The sequence below is a fragment of the Balaenoptera ricei genome, chromosome 1 (assembly GCF_028023285.1).
Source record: "Balaenoptera ricei isolate mBalRic1 chromosome 1, mBalRic1.hap2, whole genome shotgun sequence".
In the NCBI taxonomy this organism is placed as follows: Eukaryota; Metazoa; Chordata; class Mammalia; order Artiodactyla; family Balaenopteridae; genus Balaenoptera; species Balaenoptera ricei.
This window is the reverse complement of record NC_082639.1, coordinates 97,949,518-97,968,572: the sequence shown is the minus strand read 5'-3', so window position 1 is coordinate 97,968,572 and position 19,055 is coordinate 97,949,518. Positions and strand designations below refer to the sequence as shown.

Genomic DNA, 19,055 nt, shown 5'->3' with positions numbered 1-19,055 from the left:
GGTGTGGAGAAAAGGGAACCCTCTTGCACTGTTGGTGGGAATGTAAATTGATATAGCCACTATGGAGAACAGTATGGAGGTTCCTTAAAAAAATAAAAATAGAATTACCATATGAAACAGCAATCCCACTACTGGGCATATACCCAGAGAAAAACACAACTCAAAAAGACACATGCATCCCAATGTTCATTGCAGCACTATTTACAATAGCCGGGTCATGGAAACAAGCTAAATGCTCATCGACAGATGAATGGATAAAGAAGATATGGTACACATATACAATGGAATATTACTCAGCCATAAAAAGGAATGAAATTGGGTCATTTGTAGAGACGTGGATGGACCTAGAGACTATCATACAGGGTGAAGTAAGTCAGAAAGAGAAAAACAAATATCATATATTAACACATATATGTGGAACCTAGAAAAATGGTACAGATGAACTGGTTTGCAAGGCAGAAATAGAGACACGGACGTAGAGAACAAATGTACAGACACCAAGGGGGGAAAGGGGGTGGGATGAATTGGGAGATTGGGATTGACATATATACACTAATATGTATAAAATAGATAACTAATGAGAACCTGCTGTATTGCACAAGGAACTCTACCTCACCTCACTGTACAGTAGAAGCACAACATTGTAAAACAACTATACCCCAATAAAAGTACCGTATTCATAAAGTAACCCTGTGTGCTACTGTCACCTGATACCAATATTCCTAACTTACAAAAGCAGGTTGCTTCTATGGAATACAAAAAAAAAGTAAGGCAGTGTAGGAATACCAAAGTGTGGCGGCAGGACAAAACAACCAGAAAATAATTAACAAAATGGCAGTAAGTACATTCCTATCAATAATTACTTTAAATGTAAATGGACTAACTGCCTTAATCAAAGACATAGAGTGACTGAATAGATTAAAAAAAAAAAGACACATAAAATACTGCCTACAAAAGACTCACTTCAGGTCTAAAGAAACACTCTGAAAGTGAAGGGATGGAAAAAGGTATTTCATGTGAATGGAAATGAAAAGAAAGCTGGAGTAGCAGTTCTTATACCAGAAAAAATAGACTTTAAGACTAGCACTCTAGCAAGAGACAAAAAAGGACATTACATAATGATAAAGGACTCAATCCAATAAGAAGACATAATAATTGTAAATACATATGCACCCAACATAAGAGCACCTAAATTTATAAAGGAAATATTAACAACCATAAAGGGAGAAATTGATAGTAACACAAACATAGTAGAGGACTACTTTGTCTAACACCACACTTACATCAATGGACAAATCATTCAGACAGAATATCAATAAGGAAATACTGGCCTAAAATGACACATTTGAGCAGATGAACTTAGTAGATAAATATAGAACACTTCATTCAAATGCAGCAGAATACACATTCTTTTCAAGTGTAAATGGAACATTCTCCAGGATAGATCACATGCTGGCCACAAAACAAGTCTCAATAAATTTGAGAAGATTGAAATCATATCAAGCATCTTTTCTGACCACAATGGTATGAGACTAGAAATCAACTAAAATAAAAAAAACTGCAGTACACAAACACATGGAGGCTAAACATTATGCTTTTTAAATTAATTAATTAATTAATTAATTTATTTATTTATGGCTGTGTTGGGTCTTCGTTTCTGTGCGAGGGCTTTCTCCAGTTGCGGCAAGCGGGGGCCACTCTTCATCATGGTGCGTGGGCCTCTCACTATCGTGGCCTCTCTTGTTGCGGAGCACAGGCTCCAGACGCGCAGGCTCAGTAATTGTGGCTCACGGGCCTAGTCGCTCCGCGGCATGTGGGATCTTCCCAGACCAGGGCTTGAACCCGTGTCCCCTGCATTGGCAGGCAGATTCTCAACCACTGCGCCACCAGGGAAGCCCTAAACATTACGCTTTTAAACAACCAGTGGTCACTGAAGAAATCAAAAAATACCTGGAGACAAATGAAAATGGAAACACAATGATCCAAAATCTATAGTATGCAGCAAAAGCAGTTCTAAGAGGAGAGTTTATAGTAATACAAGCCTACCTCTAGAAACAAGATGAATCTCAACTAAATAACCTAACTTTACACCTAAGGAACCAGAAAAAGAAGAACAAACAAAACCCAATGTTAGTAGAAAGAAATGATAAAGATCAGAGCAGAATAATTGAAATAGCAAAATAAACAAATAGAACTAAAAAAACCAAAAAGCTTTTGCACAGTGAAGGAAACCATCAACAAAACAAAAAGGCCACCTACTAATGGGAGAAGATATTGCAAATGATATATCTGATAAGGGAGGAATATCCAAAATATACAAAGAACTCTTACAACTCAACATAAAAAAGTTTTTTAAATGGGCAGAGGACTTGAATAAACATTTTTTCCAAAGAAGACATACAGATGGCCAACAGACACATGAAAAGATGCTCAAAATCACTAATCTTCAGGGAAATACAAATCAAAACTATAAGGAGATATCATCTTACACCTGTCAGAATGGCTATTATCAAAAAGACAACAAATAACAAGTGTGGGCAAAGATGTGGAGAAAGGGAACCCTTGTGCTCTGTTGGTGGGAATGTAAATTGGTACAGCCACTATGGAAAACAGTATGTAGTTTCCTCAAAAGTAAAAATAGTACTACCATAATATCTAGTAATTCCACTTCTGAGTATTTTTCCAAAAAAAAAAAAAGTACTAATTCAAAAAGTTGTATGCAGCCCTATGTTAATTGCAGCATTATTTACAATAGCCAATATGTGTAAGCAACCTAAGTGTTCATCAATAGATAGATGGATAAAGATGTGGTATATATATATACAATGGAATATTACTCAGCTACAAAAAAAGAATAAAATCTTGCCATTTGTGACAACTTGGTTGGATCTAGAGGGTATTATGCTAAGTAAAATAAGTCAGACAGAGAGAAAGACAAATGCTGTGTGATTTTTTTAAAACTTTTTATTGAAGTATAGTTGATATACAGTGTTGTATTAATTACTGCTGTACAGCAAAGTGACTCAGTTATACATGTATATACATGCAGAATGTGTGTGTGTGTGTGTGTGTGTATATATATATACACACACACATTCTTTTTCATATTCTTTTCCATTATGGTTTATCACAAGATTTTTCTTTTTTTTTGGTGGAAGATATTTATTTTTTAACTTCTTTATTGGAGTATAATTGCTTTACAATGGTGTGTTAATTTCTGCTTTATAACAAAGTGAATCAGCTATACATATACATATATCCCCATATCTCCTCCCTCTTGCATCTCCCTCCCACCCTCCCTACCACCCCTCTAGGTGGTCACAAAGCATTGAGCTGATCTCTGTTATCACAGGATATTGAATATAGTTCCCTGTGCTATACAGTAGGACCTTGTTGTTTATCCATCCTATATATACCAGTTTGCATTTGCTAATCCCAAACTCCCAATCCATCTGTCTCCCACCCTGATCCCCCTTGGCAACCACCAATCTATTCTCTATGTCCCTGATTCTGTTTTTGTTTCATAGATAGGTTCATTTGTGTCATATTTTAGATTCTACATATAAGTGATATCATATGGTATTTCTCTTTCTCTTTCTGACTTACTTCACTTTGTATGATAATCTTTAGTTGCATCTAAGTTGCTGCAAATGGCCAAATGCCATATGATTTTACTTATATGTGGAATATAAAAAGCAAAATAAAAGAACAAACATAACAAAAAGAAACAGACACATAGATACAAAGAACAAACTGGTTTCTGTGGAATTGGGGGAATAAGTGAAATAGCTGAGGGAGATAAAGAGGCACAAATTTCGAGTATAAAATAAATGTCACAGTTATAATTTACAGCATAAGGAATATAGTAATAATATTGCAATAACTTTGTATGGTGACAGAAGGTAACTAGACATCATGGTGATCATTTTAGAATGTATAAAAATATCAAATCACTATGTTGTACACCTGAAACTAATACAATATTGTAAGATAATTATACTTCAAAAAAGAAGTGTAGGGGCAGGGAATGTGCAGTTGGCAGTATTCAATAGGGTGATTAGTGTATGCCTTGTTGAAAATATGCCATTTGATAAAAGACTAAAAGATAAGGGCATGCATTATGGGGATATATGGGAGAAGATGTTCCAGACCAAATGAACAGCCTTGCAAAGGTCTTAAGGCAGAGTGTGCCTGGGTGTCAGTGAAGAAGAAAGAGCTGGGCAGAGCTGCAGCACAGTGTGTAAGGGAGAGAGCTGAGAGAGCCCCTTCTAGAGGTCTGGGAAGCCTGACCATGGAAAGTTTTTGCTGGTCATTCTGAAGGCTTTGTCTTTCATTCTGAGTAAAATCAGGAACCACTGTAAAGGAACAACATGATCAGACTTCAGTTTGGGTGCTGGGCTGATAATAGACTGTAGGGGACAAGGATAAAAACAAAGAAGCCAAGATTATCTTAGTAACACAGATGAGAGGTGATGGGGGGGTCTCAGGTCAGTGAAGGAGCAGTGGATGTGTCAAGAACTTGTTCAATACAAGCTCTATTTTGAAGGAAATGCCTCTTTCTGGTCCAGAATTCAATCTGGGATCCTACATTGCATTTAGTTGTCATATCTCCTTAGTTTCCCCCAACCTGGGTAGTTCTTGTCTTTCATGGCTTGGACACATTTGAAGAATATGGCCAGTTATTTTGTAGAATGTTTTTCATTTTGGGTTTGTCTGATATTTTCTTATGTTTAAACTCAGGTTATGCATTTTTGGAAAGAAAGTCAGAGGACGGATATTGTGTCCTCCTCAGTGCATCATATCAGGAGTTACATGATGTTGGCATGTCTCATTGCTGGTGATATTAACTTTTTGATCTCTTGTATTATATGCTGTCTGCTGTGTTTCTTGCATTGTAAAGTTACTATTTTCCTTAGTAATTACAAATATCTTGTGGTGAAATACTTTAAGACTATGCGAATATCAAGTTTCTTGTCATACTTTCATCCAAAATTTCTGACATCCATTGATTCTTTCTTGTCTCCAACAATTATTACTGGGTGCTATTTGTCAAATAGTGATTTTTTACTTTCCACTCTTTCTTCTAGATTCATTAACTGACATCTTGTAAGTAACATCTGTCTCTTTTTCCCCATTTGTTTATTTGATTATTCATTGGTAATAGTATTTACTCAGTATTTACTTTATTCTATGGGTCATATTTCATCATTATCATTATTATGTTACTCACATTGTTCCAATTTTGGCCACTGGGAACTCCTTCAAGGTGGCTCTTGTGTCCCTCTGACATGACCTCATCATTTTTTAGTACTTCCTTACTTCCTGGAAACAAGCTGCTCCAGTCTTTTTTTGTATTTTCCCTGCTCCAGCACCCAAATCAGACATTTCTTCAAGATCTCTGGTTCTTTTATTGGAGAACAGGATTTAGAAATCAAGCTTTTGGCATTAGATGTACTTATTGCTTCTGTGATGTCATTATTTCTAGGCCATTTCAGTGGTCAAAGTTAGGAAATATATTTATGTATACATATATTTCGATATCAATTTTATGTATTAACCTATCTATATGTTTTTAAAGCCATAATTTCATACTGATACCTCTGATTTCAACACCACAGTGTTCATTCTAGCCTTTCCCATTTCCCTATTTGTAATTTAATTCTCTGCCAGTGAGAAACCTGGCTTTCATTATCCACAAAATATTTACTTATTTGTTTAGTTCTGGAACACACATCAAATAGTTTCAGAATTGCTAACACATACACCTATAAAAAACAAATTTGCTAACTAGAGTATAGTATTTGTGCATAGTTCTTTTTGTCTTCAGCCTTTAGGTATGTAGGCAAAATCTTACTTTCCAAAGTTAATATGGTTAGTTCTTTTCTTCCTTAATTCCTTCATTGTGGTTATGTTGTTCTATTTTTAAAAAACAGTTAAGTTCATTCGTCACTGTTTGTATAGCAGGTTTGAGTTGCCCCACCACCACCACCTCTATTATATCCTTGATTTTATTTACTTATTTTTGGGTTATGTGAAACATCATTTATAGTTTTCTAAAAGTCAAAATTACACAAAAGGGGAGCTTCAAGATGGTGGAAGAGTAAGACGTGGAGATCACCTTCCTCCCCACAAATACATCAGAAATACAACTACATGTGGAATAACTCCTACAGAACACCTACTGAACACTAGGAGAAGACCTCAGACTTCCCAAAAGGCAAGAAACTCCCCACGTACCTGGGTAGGGCAAAAGAAAAAAGAAAAAACAGAGACAAAAGAATAGGGACGGGACCTGCACCAGTGGGAGGGAGCTGTGAGGGAGGAAAGTTTCCACACACTAGGAAGCCCCTTCGCAGGTGGAGACGGTGGGTGGTGGAGGGGGGGAGCTTCGGAGCCACAGAGGAGAGCGCAGCAAGAGGGGTGCAGAGGGCAAAGTGGAGAGATTCCCGCACAGAGGATGGGTGCTGAACAGCACTCACCAGCCCGAGAGGCTTGTCTGCTCACCCGCCAGGACAGGTAGGGGCTGGGAGCTAAGGCTCGGGCTTCGGAGGTTGGATCCCAGGGAGAGGGCTGGGGTTGGCTGCATGAACACAGCCTGAAGGGGGCTAGTGTGCCACAGCTAGCCAGGAGGGAGTCCAGGAAAAGGTCTGGATCCGCCAAAGAGGCAAGAGACTTTTTCTTGCCTCTTTGTTTCCTGGCACACGAGGAGAGGGGATTAAGAGCGCCACTTAAAGGAGCCCGAGAGACGGGCGTGAGCCGCGGCTATCAGTGTGGACCCCAGAGACGGGCATGAGACGCTAAGGCTGCTGCTGCAGCCACCAAGAAGCCTGTGTGCAAGCACAGGTCACTATCCACACCTCCCCTCATGGGAGCCTGTGCAGCCCACCACTGCCAGGGTCCCGTGATCCAGGGACAACTTCCCCAGGAGAACACATGGCACACCTCAGGCTGGTGCAATGTCACGCCGGCCTCTGCCGCTGCAGGCTCACCATGCACTCTGTACCCCTCCCTCTCCCTGGCCTGAGTGAGCCAGAGCCCCCGAATCAGCTGCTCCTTTAACCCCGTCCTGTCTGAGTGAAGAACAGATGACCTCAGGTGACCTACATGCAGAGGCAGGGCCAAATCCAAAGCTGAATCCCAGGAGCTGTGTGAGCAAAGAAGAGAAAGGGAAATCACTCCCAGCAGCCTCAGGAGCAGCGGATTAAATCTCCACAGTCAACTTGATGTACCCTGCAACTGTGGAATACATGAATAGACAACGAATCAACCCAAATTGAGGAGGTGGACTTTGGGAGCAACGATATATTTTTTTCCCCTTTTTCTCTTTTTGTGAGTGTGTATGCGTATGCTTCTGTGTGTGATTTTTGTCTGTATAGCTTTGTTTTTACCATTTGTCCTAGGGTTCTGTCTGTCTGTTTTTTGTTTTGTTATTTTGTATAGTTTTCAGTGCTTGTTATCACTGGTGGATTTGTTTTTTGGTTTGGTTGTTCTCTTGTTTCTTTCTTTCTTTTTTTTTTAATTACTTAAAAAATTTTTTTAATATTATTTTTTGTTTTTTATTTTAATAACCTGTTTTAAAATTTCTTTCTTTCTTTCTCCTTTCTTTCTTTCTTTTTTTCTCCCTTTTATTCTGAGCCGTTTGGATGACAGGATCTTGGTGCTCCAGCCAGACATCACAGCTGTGCCTCTGAGGTGGGAGAGCCAAGCTCCGGACATTGGTTCACCAGAGACTTCCCAGCTCCACGTAATATCAAATGGTAAAAATCTCACAGAGATCTCCATCTCAACGCCAAGACCCAGCTCCACTCAACGACCAGGAAGCTACAGTGCTGGACACCCTATGCCGAACAACTAGCAAGAGAAGAACACAACCCCACCCATTAGCAGAGAAGCTGCCTAAAATCATAATAAGGTCACAGACACCCCAAAACACACCATCAGACATGGTCCTGCCCACCAGAAAGACAAGATCCAACCTCATACACCAGTACACAGGCACTAGTCCCCTCCACCAGGAATCCTACACAACCCATTGAACCAACCTTAGCCACTGGGGGCAGACACCAAAAACAATGGAAACTACGAACCTGCAGCCTGCGAAAAGGAGACCCCAAACACAGTAAGTTAAGCAAAATGAGAAGACAAGGAAATACAGCAGATGAAGGAGCAAGGTAAAAACCTACCAGACCTAACAAATGAAGAGGAAATAGGCAGTCTACCTGAAAAAGAACTCAGAATAATGACAGTAAAGGTGATCCAAAATCTTGGAAACAGAATGGGGAAAATAAAAGAAACGTTTAACAAGGACCTAGAAGAACTAAAGAGGAAACAAACAATGATGGACAATACAATAAATGAACTTAATAATTCTCTAGAAGGAATCAGTAGCAGAATAACTGAGGCAGAAGAATGGATAAGTGACCTGGAAGATAAAATAGTGGAAATAACTACCGCAGAGCAGAATAAAGAAAACACAATGAAAAGAATTGACGATGGTCTCAGAGACCTCTGGGAGAACATTAAACTCACCAACATTTGAATTATAGGGGTCCCAGAAGAAGAAGAGAAAAAGAAAGGGACTGAGAAAGTATTTGAAGAGATTATAGTTCAAAATTTCCCTAATATGGGAAAGGAAATAGTCAATCAAGTCCAGGAAGCACAGAGAGTCCCATACAGGATATATCCAAGGAGAAACATGCCAAGACAAATAATAATCAAATTATCAAAAATTAAATACAAAGAAAAAATATTAAAAGCAACAAAGGAAAAACAACAAATAACATACAAGGGAATCCCCATAAGGTTAACAACTGATCTTTCAGCAGAAACTCTGCAAGCCAGAAGGGAGTGGCAGGATATATTTAAAGTGATGAAAGGGAAAAACCTACAACCAAGATTACTCTATACAGCAAGGATCTCATTCAGATTTGACAGAGAATTTAAAATCTTTACAGACAAGCAAAAGCTATGAGAATACAGCACCAGAAAACCAGCTTTACAATAAATGCTAAAGGAACTTCTCTATGCAGGAAACACAAGAGAAGAAACAGACCTAAAATTACAAACCTAAAACAATTAAGAAAATGGTAATAGGAACATACATATCGATAATTACCTTAAATGTAAATGGATTAAATACTCCAACCAAAAGACATAGACTGGCTGAATGGATACAAAACCAAGACCCATATATATGTTGTCTATGAGAGACCCACTTCAGACCTGGGGACACATACAGACTGAAGGTGAGGGGATGGAAAAAGATATTCCATGCAAATGGAAATCAAAAGAAAGCTGGGCCAACAATACTCCTATCAGATAAAATAGACTTTAAAATAAAGGCTATTACAAGAGGCAAAGAGGACACTACATAATGATCAAGGGATCAATCCAAGAAGAAGATATAACAATTATAAATATATATGCACCCAACATAGGAACACCTCAATACATAAGGCAACTATATATAGAGCTAACAGCTATAAAAGAGGAAATCTACAGTAACACAATAATAGTGGGGAACTTTAACACCTCACTTACACCAAAGGACAGATCACCCAAACAGAATATGAATAAGGAAACACAAGCTTTAAATGACACAATAGACCAGATAGATTTAATTGATATTAACAGGACACTCCATCCAGAAACAGCGGATTACACTTTCTTCTCAAGTGCACATGGAACATTCTCCAGGATAGATCATATCTTGGGTCACAAATCAAACTTCAGTAAAGTTAAGAAAATTGAAATCATGTCAAACATCTTTTCTGACCACAATGCTATGAGATTAGAAATCAATTACAGAGAAAAATACGTAAAAAACACAAACACATGGAGGCTACATTACTAAATAACCAAGAGATCACTGAAGAAATCAAAGAGGAAATCAAAAAATACCTAGAGACAAATTACAAAGAAAACGCAATGTCTCAAAACCTATGGGATGCAGCAAAAGCAGTTCTAAGAGGGAAGTTTATAGCAATATAACCCTACCTGAAGAAACGAGAAAAATATCAAATAAAAAATCTAACCTTACACCTAAAGGAACTAGAGAAAGAAGAAGAAACAAAGCCCAATGTTAGTAGAAGGGAGGAAATCATATAGATCCGAGAAGAAATAAATGAAATAGAAACAAAGAAAACAATAGCAAAGATCAATAAAACGAAGAGCTGGTTCTTTGAGAAGATAAACAAAATTGATAAACCATTAGCCAGACTCATCAAGAAAAAGAGGGAGAGGACTCAAATCTATAAAATTAGAAATGAAAAAGGAGAAGTTACAACAGACACGGCAGAAATACAAAGCATCCTAAGAGACTACTACAAGCAACTCTATGTTAATAAAATGGACAACCTGGAAGAAATGGACAAATTCTTAGAAAGGGATAACCTTCCAAGACTGAACCAGGAAGAAATAGAAAATATGAACAGACCAATGACAAGGAATGAAATTGAAACTGTGATTAAAAATCTTCCAATGAACAAAAGTTCAGGACCAGAGGGCTTCACAGGTGAATTCTATCAAATATTTAGAGAAGAGTTAACAACCATCGTTTTCAAACTCTTACAAAAATTTGCAGAAAGAATACTCCCAAACTCATTCTTTGAGACCACCATCACCCTGATACCAAAATGAGACAAAGATATCACACAAAAAAGAAAATTACAGGCCAATGTCACTGATGAACATAAACACAAAAATCCTCAACAAAATACTAGCAAACCAAATCCAACAACACATTAAAAAGATCATACGCCATGATCAAGTGGGTTTGATCCCAGAGATGTAAGAATTCTTCAATATATGCAAATCAATCAGTGTGATACACCATATTAACAAATTAAAGAATAAAAACCACATGATCATCTCAATACATGCAGAAAAACTTTTGACAAAATTCAACACCCATTTATGTTAAAAACTCTCCAGAAAGTGGGCATAGAGGGAACCTACCTCAACATAATAAAGGCCATATACGACAAACCCCCAGCACACATTATTCTCAAAGGTGAAAAACTGAAAGCATTTCCTCTAAGATCAGGAACGAGAGAAGGATGTCCACTCTCACCACTATTATTCAACATAGCTTTGGAAGTCCTAGCCATGGCAATCAGAGAAGAAAAAGAAATAAAAGGAATACAAATTGGAAAAGAAGAGGTAAAACTGTAACGTTTGCAGATGACATGATCCTATACATAGAGAATCCTAAAAATGTCACCAAAAAACTACTAGAGCTAATCAATGAATTTCGTAAAGTTGCAGGATACAAAATTAATGCACAGAAATCTCTTGCATTCCTATATACTAATAATGAAAACTCTGAAAGACAAATTAAGGAAACACTCCCATTTACCACTGCAACAAAAAGAATAAAATACCTAGGAATAGACCTACCTAGGGAGACAAAAGCCCTGCATGCAGAAAACTATAAGACACTAATGAAAGAAATTAAAGATGACATCAACAGATGGAGAAATATACCATGTTCTTGGATTGGACGAATCAATATTGTGAAAATGACTATACTACCCAAAGCAATCTACAGATTCAATGCAGTCCCTATCAAATTACCAATAGCATTTTTACGGAACTAGAACAAATCATCTTAAAATTTGTATGGAGACACAAAAGACCCCGAATAGCCAAAGCAGTCTTGAGGGAAGAAAACGGAGCTGGAGGAATCAGACTCCCTGACTTCAGACTATACTACAAAACTACAGTAATCAAGACAATATGGTACTGGAACAAAAACAGAAACATAGATCAATGGAAGAAGATAGAAAGCCCAGAGATAAACCCACGCACCTATGGTCAACTAATCTATGACAAAGGAGACAAGAATATACAGTGGAGAAAAGACAGCCTCTTCAATAAGTGGTGGTGGGAAAACTGGACAGGTACATGTAAATGTATGAAATTAGAACAGTCCTTATCACCATACACAAAATTAAACTCAAAATGGATTAAAGACTTAAATGTAAGGCCAGACACTATCAAACTCTTAGAGGAAAACATAGGCAGAACACTCAATGACGTAAATTACAGCAAGATCCTTTTTGACCCACCTCCTAGAGAAATTGAAATAAAAGCAAAAATAAACAAATGGGACCTAATGAAACTTAAAATCTTTTGCACAGCAAAGGAAACCATAAACAAGACGAAAAGACAACCCTAAGAATGGGAGAAAATATTTGCAAATGAATCAATGGACAAAGGATTAATCTCCAAAATATATAAACAGCCATGCAGCTCAATGTTAAAGAAACAAACAATGCAATCCAAAAATGGGTGGAAGACCTAAATAGACATTTCTCCAAAGAAGACATACAGATGGCCAAGAAGCACATGAAAAGCTGCTCAACATCACTAATTTTTAGAGAAATGCAAATCAAAACTACAATGAGTTATCACCTCACGCCAGTTAGAATGGACATCATCAGAAAATCTACAAACAACAAATGCTGGAGAGGGTGTGGAGAAAAGGGAACCCTCTTTTACTGTTGGTGGGAATGTAAATTGATACAGCCACTATGGAGAACAGTATGGAGGTTCCTTAAAAAACTAAAAATAGAATTACAATATGACCCAGCAATCCCACTACTGGGTATATACCCAGAGAAAACCATAATTCAAAAAGACACATGCACCCCAATGTTAATTGCAGCACTATTTACAGTAGCCAGATCATAGAAAGAACCTAAATGCCCATCGACAGACGAATGGATAAAGAAGTTGTGGTACATATATACAATGGAATATTACTCAGCCATAAAAAGGAACGAAATTGGGTCATTTGTTGAGACGTGGATGGATGTAGAGACTGTCATACAGAGTGAAGTAAGTCAGAAAGAGAAAAATAAATATCGTATATTAACGTATGTATGTGGAACATAGAAAAATGGTACAGATGAACAGGTTTGCAGCACAGAAATTGAGACATAGATGTAGAGAACAAACGTATGGACACTGAGTGGGGAAAGCCACGGGGGTGTAGGGGGTGGTGGTGTGATGAATTGGGAGATTGGGATTGACATATATACACTAATATGTATAAAATTGATAACTAATAAGAACCTGCTGTATTTTAAAATATATAAAATAAAAGTTTTAAAAAAAGTCCTAATAGTAGATAGAGAGCAGAAATAGACTGAGGCTTCCATTCCTTTCTACATTGTTCCTTTCCATCCGTTCTTTCCTGTGGGCTGGAATTCCTGGCACTTTTGAAGAGATTTATCCCTCAGGGATGGTGGATTGGAAGGAATTTGGGCAATGTATGTTATCCAAGGGGACAGGCTTTTCTGTGGCTAACACAGTTTGTCTACAGTACAAAGGAAGTGAGGCTAAGGTCCTATCCCAGCCTTGGTCTGATGATCCTAGGCCATCGAGGGTTAAGTGTCTCCAAGTATTTGGAAAGTAATTAATGAGACTAATATTTCATTTTGTCTTTCTACAGCCAATCACAATAAGTTCAACCCCAGCCAGTCCTCCACTTTCAGAAACAATGGGCAAACCTATACACTGTCCTATGATTTTGGAAGCCTGGTTGTGGTCTTGGTATTTGATACCATGACTGTGAGTAATATCCTCATATTACTGTGAGTAATATCCTCTGAGGTTCTGTGGTTTGGCTTTCATTTTCTAGAGCCTTAAGCTATGAGAGAAATCCACAATTACTAATTTGTACGACATTCCCAGAAGCTAGAGTTGGAAAGGATGTCAAAGTTCATCTAATTCAACCTTCCTCCCAAGACAGGCATTGCTTCCACAGCAGTTCTGACTGCAGAAAGCTCTTTATGTGGTGCTAAGGTTGCTATGCCTTTTGACTTTCTTCCCTGGTTTTACTCTGCTGTTCAGAATCAGATAGAATAAATCTGCTCCCTCTTCCACACAATTTCACTTTGGATATTTGAAGACATATCCTTTCACATTTTCCTTATTTCTTTACATCCAACTCCCACAGTTCTCTCTTGTTCTTGCACGTGGATTTTTCAATATAACACCAGTCACTGTTCTTTCCTTGCCCATGGATGTGGAAACTATAACTCCAGAAATCAGCTGCCTCTGCTTCCGTAACAGCCACACTCCTTTTTCCAAGACATATTTGGTTGGGTTATGTTGTTGCCCCTTCACCTTCCACCCTCACACTCATGTTTGAGCTTAGCATGAAAAAAGCCAACTTCTTCTCCTGGGAGAGGTTCTAGATTCCAGACCCTGGGCAACTAAGTCTGGGAAAGATTTGTCCACCTGAATTGTGAAACTCTTCTCTCTGCTCACCCCAGGTTCAGAACATCGTCACTGATAACCAGGAGTTTGGCCTGAGTGAGAGAGTGAACTCAGCTATCCCTTCTACTATTTAGACTTTGATGGGATTCTGGGAATGGCCTACCCCAGCTTGGCGGTGGGAGGTACCCCAACAGTCATGCAGAGCAGGCTGCAGCAGGACCAGCTCACTCAACCCCTCTTCAGCTTCTACTTTTCTCGGTAAGAACCTTTGTCCTGGGAAGGGGTCATCAAATGATGCACTGTGGGGGCTTTGGACAACTCAACATCAGACAGAGCCTAGGTAAAAAAGTTTCCTGATACAGTGAGTAAAACAATCCATGTATTTCTGAAAATTTGTAATTACATTGTGGGGGGAATTTTATTTTAAACACAGTAGAAGAATTTTTAATTATGACCATAAGCCATATGATGACTCTTTTCTTAAAAAATGTAATATTCCTTCAACATTTGTTTAGTAAATCTAGAGATTGCTGTGTTACATTTGCACAACTGTAGAGCAATTGAACAAGCCACATGAGCATTTACTAGTAAGAGAACAGAAATGGAATGATAATTATAATAACATCTCTGGCTTTATAAGGTACTCTTGTAGCAATCCCTTCAAATGACATCTCAAAAATCCTGTTATTAGCCCAGGTTTGCCAATGAGGAAATGAAGGCTCACACAGGTTGTTGATGTTGATCAAGGTCAGTCACTAGTAGGTGTGAAGCCAAGACTCAAGCTTAAATGTCTTGATCAGAAATCCAGTACTTTTCCTACTCCACCTGGCCTCGAACTTTTATGGCAAATTTTACTTCCTGATCTTTTTTCCTAAATATATCAAGCTCAGAGTACCTGATCCAAGGTAGTAAACACAGGAGGCCTAGATCCTCTTCACATTATATAGTTACCAACCTGACCACGATAGGAGCATGCCCATCATGGTACACTTGGTGTCTCTGTCAGGCCCCATTCCAGGTACTCTCAGAGGGGTTTCTTCTTATTCTCACCCTGTCCAGGAAAGGTCTCTCTGGGATACTTCTATAGTTTGTTTTCAGGTGCCTGTCCTCTCCTATATGATGGAGTCTGTGTTTCCAAGTCTCTGACACTTTGGGTGTTTCTCTAAGAATTCTCCTCTCTGTTGTACTTTGAGTCAGGTGGAATCTAAGGAGCAGCTCAGAGGACAGCACACCCTTGTTCTGCAGTACCTCTGTGTCTGAGGGAGAGAGGGAAGGCGGGAGGAGAGAGAGGAACTGCCTGACCCATTCATGTGGTGGAACTCATGCTCTTGTACCTTTCTCCCCAGCCAACCAATCTATCAATATGGTGAGAGCTCATCCTGGAAGGTGTGGACACCCAACTCTATTCTGGTCAGATCGTCTGGATCCTTGTCACCCAGGAAATGTACTGGCAGCTTGTTATCCAGGAATAAGTAGAGTGGACAGTTCCAATGGATTATGGACACTCCTAGGATGTTCCTCCAACATGACAATATTCCCCATTCCTCTCATGACACAGATTTCTTAAAGAATCATCAAACCCCCAGGCTGAGGTTGTCCTGGAGCTCAGTAGACTCTGGAGTCTAGCTCTTGACTGAACTTTTTGAACTGGTCCCTGAGCTTTGCCGTGTCAGCAGGTTGGTCATTCCTAGGCCCTGTGACTTCACGTCTTTGTTCTTAGAAGCTTCGTTATCCCATCAACATGATCTTTACCACTTCCATCATCAGTAAGAGTAATGGCTGTTACTATTGATGCATTGATGCTTTCCACATGCCAGATACTGTGCTAAATATTTTACATATACTATTGCATATAATTTCCATAACACTATAAGGATGTCAGAACTGTATTTCATTCCATCGATAAAGAAATCAAGGCTCAGATGTTTGTAAATTATCAAAAGTCACACATTTCACAAATTTCAAAATTTGAACCTGAACACAACACATCAGATCCCACTGATCATGAATCCACTGCTTCTACACTCAAAGCCCTCAAGAATTTTCCATCACATGCAAATTTAAGACAAAACGCCTTTTGCCTGTACTCAAGACCATACAGAAGCTAGCCCCTACCTATCTATACAGCCTTTCCCCTACTCCCTGATCTGAAGCATAGACTTCATCAAGTGCTTGCACCTTGTCATGACTTTCTTGCTTCTTTTGTTAATATCACTTGAAGTGTCCCTCCTCTTCTCCATGCTTATTTGAATTTTAGGCAAACTTCAGAGCCTGGATTAACTCCTATCTCCTCCAAATTTCTCCCGGGGGCCCAGTCCACAGTGATCTCTCACTTTTAATCCAGTAGTATTTACCTGTGCCCCTGTCACAATTTATATGTCCAAATCACTGGGTAAGCACTGGAAAAACAGCCCAATGTGGAGGAGTGGAGAAAGGAAAAACTTGGCATGTCTGGGGACTAGCTTCATGCGCTTGGAATAGAGGTGTCTTTTTCACATGGACCAATTACTCTCACTCTTTAAGCATCACTTCCTTAGAACAACCCTTGTGTGAAACCCCAGAATAGCTCAAGTTTCCTCTTCTCTGAAACATTGCATTTTCTTCACAGCACATATCAGGACTGCAATTACACCTCATATATGTGTGTTTTTGTTAAGTGTCTGGCCTTTCCACTAGGCTGTGGTGTCTGTCTTGCCCACCATTGTATCTCCAAGTGCCTTGTCTCATAGACAGCACCAGCAAACACATGAGAATGAAGAGGAGAGGTAGAGCAGCAGAAAAAGCTGGACAGGGAATGAGGGACTGAATCACATAGGACTTTAAGTACCACATTATGGAGTTTATCACCTACTGCCTTATAGTGTTTGTCATGGCATGACATATTTTGTTGTGTCTTTTCAGTTAGAATAAGCTCCTTAAAGACAGAAAGTATGATTTACCGCCTCCTTATATCACCATGATCCCTATAGGAGTGTCTTGCACATAGTAGGTGCTCAACTTGTATATATCAATTAATTTCAAGCCCTGACTGTGTTTGGCACTGTGTGCTGGGCCACACAACGGTAGATTAAAGAAGACAAGACACAGTCTCTGCCTTCCAAGAGCTTCCAGTCAGAGCTGGAGAGGTCACCAGTACAAGACTGAGGCTATTATTCCAATAATCACAAAGGCCCAACACCATTACATGGGTAGATATGTCATAGGGTGGCCTTGCTTCCTGGAAGATGCAGAACATTGGAGCTCCTGGATTGGGGGCGGCGGTGGCAGTGATGAGGGGAGGACAGGGCTCATGGTTGTGGAAGAAGCACCTGACTCTCTTTGTACTGGTGTCCCTCTCAGGTTTGCCATCGGTGACCAGGCCACTGGCTGGTGTTCCCAGGGCTGCCAGGCCATTGTGGATATGGGGACTTTCCTGCTGGCTGTTTCCCAGCAGTACATGACCTCCTTCCTGCAGTCAACAGGAACCCAGGAAAACAAGAATGGTGATGTGAGTAGCCAGAAGCCAAAGGTTTCTCTGCACATCCATGCAGCCTCAGCCAGGAGCCCAAGTGCCTGAGTTCATGAGAGGGAGGAGGAAGGGTTGTGTGGGGACCTGAACCCCTGGCAGGACAGAACAGGTGGGGACACAGCTTGGCATTTCATGAACCTCCAATGCACGGAAGGGAAAGGGGAGGGAATAATACCAACCCCATCCAGACTGTGAATGAGGGCTGAATGGTTGTCTGGTGCTGCTAGTTCATTGTAGGTCCTAGGAGCACATTCAGCTTGGTCTGGCCACTGTCATTTGACTGAGTGAAGTAGAGTCAGGGCACAATGCCCTTGTACATTCCACTTGGCTTTCTTCCTTCTCTAGAAATGCACCTTTGGGTTTTACTCTGAGGAGCCTCCTGTGCCCACATCTCCACCCCTTGGTACACATATGTAGTTTGCTTTTCCCTGCATGCAAGTGTCTGTGTGTGTATGTGTGTGTGCATGTGATGAGTACATGGACTGGTATACACAAATGTGGATATGAGAGTGTGTTATGAGTATACTTCTACAAATGTGTGCCAATGCCTTGTCTCTGTAATTTGTACTTTCTGAGGTTAGAATTTGGGTTTTGGAAGAGCCTAACTCCTTATGGCCATACTCCCCAAAACTAAGAGCTGAGGTATGTTTAAGGAGAGGAGTCAAGAAGCAAGAGGGCCAGTCAACATTGTGCCCAGGAGTCAGGCCTGGCCTTCCATGCTCTGAAACAGCCTCTGCTGGAAGGTGGAGAAGAGAGTCTCACAGAAAAGGGGGGGGGGGCTTGGGTCCTTTGTCTGGGCCCCCAGCCCAGGCGTTCTGCAGCATTGCCTCTTCTCTCTCTGTTTGTGGTCAACTGCGACTCCGTGCAGAGCATGCCCACCATCACCTTCATCATCAGTGGGTCCCATTTCCCACTGCCTCCCTCTGCCTATGTCTTCAACATACGTATTCACCCCAGGGTCCCTGGATTGTGTGTTTGGATGGGCCCAAGGCTGGTCTGTGTCCCAGCTCACATCTGGGTTGCTATGGGCAATCACCAGGGGCAGGGCTGAGGGTGAACAAGAAGTCAGGGACCCCCAGGCATCACGGAATATAGGGTGGGGGGCGTTCCCATGGGAAAGGCCTCTGCAGTGCAACTGGTGATGTCCTCATGTCCTCTGTCTCTTCAGAACAATAGTTACTGCATGCTGGGGATTGAGGCCTCTTACCTGCCCTCCTCCAGCGGGGAGCCTCTGTGGATTCTGGGCAATGTCTTCCTCAAGGAGTATTACTCTGTCTTCGATGTGGCCAACAATCATGTGGGCTTTGCCCTCTCCACTTAG

At 40.1% G+C, this 19,055-nt stretch overlaps 1 protein-coding gene across 1 annotated transcript; it reads left to right on the top strand.

The window, feature by feature from the left end:
* The first annotated feature begins 10,760 nt into the window (after positions 1 to 10,760).
* On the top strand, positions 10,761 to 19,055 carry LOC132362809 (pepsin B-like). Its single transcript, XM_059917874.1, is given in 9 exon segments — positions 10,761 to 10,768; positions 13,407 to 13,575; positions 14,283 to 14,324; positions 14,327 to 14,484; positions 15,573 to 15,592; positions 15,595 to 15,703; positions 17,566 to 17,717; positions 18,556 to 18,692; positions 18,903 to 19,055. Coding segments are annotated over 9 exon segments (948 nt in total).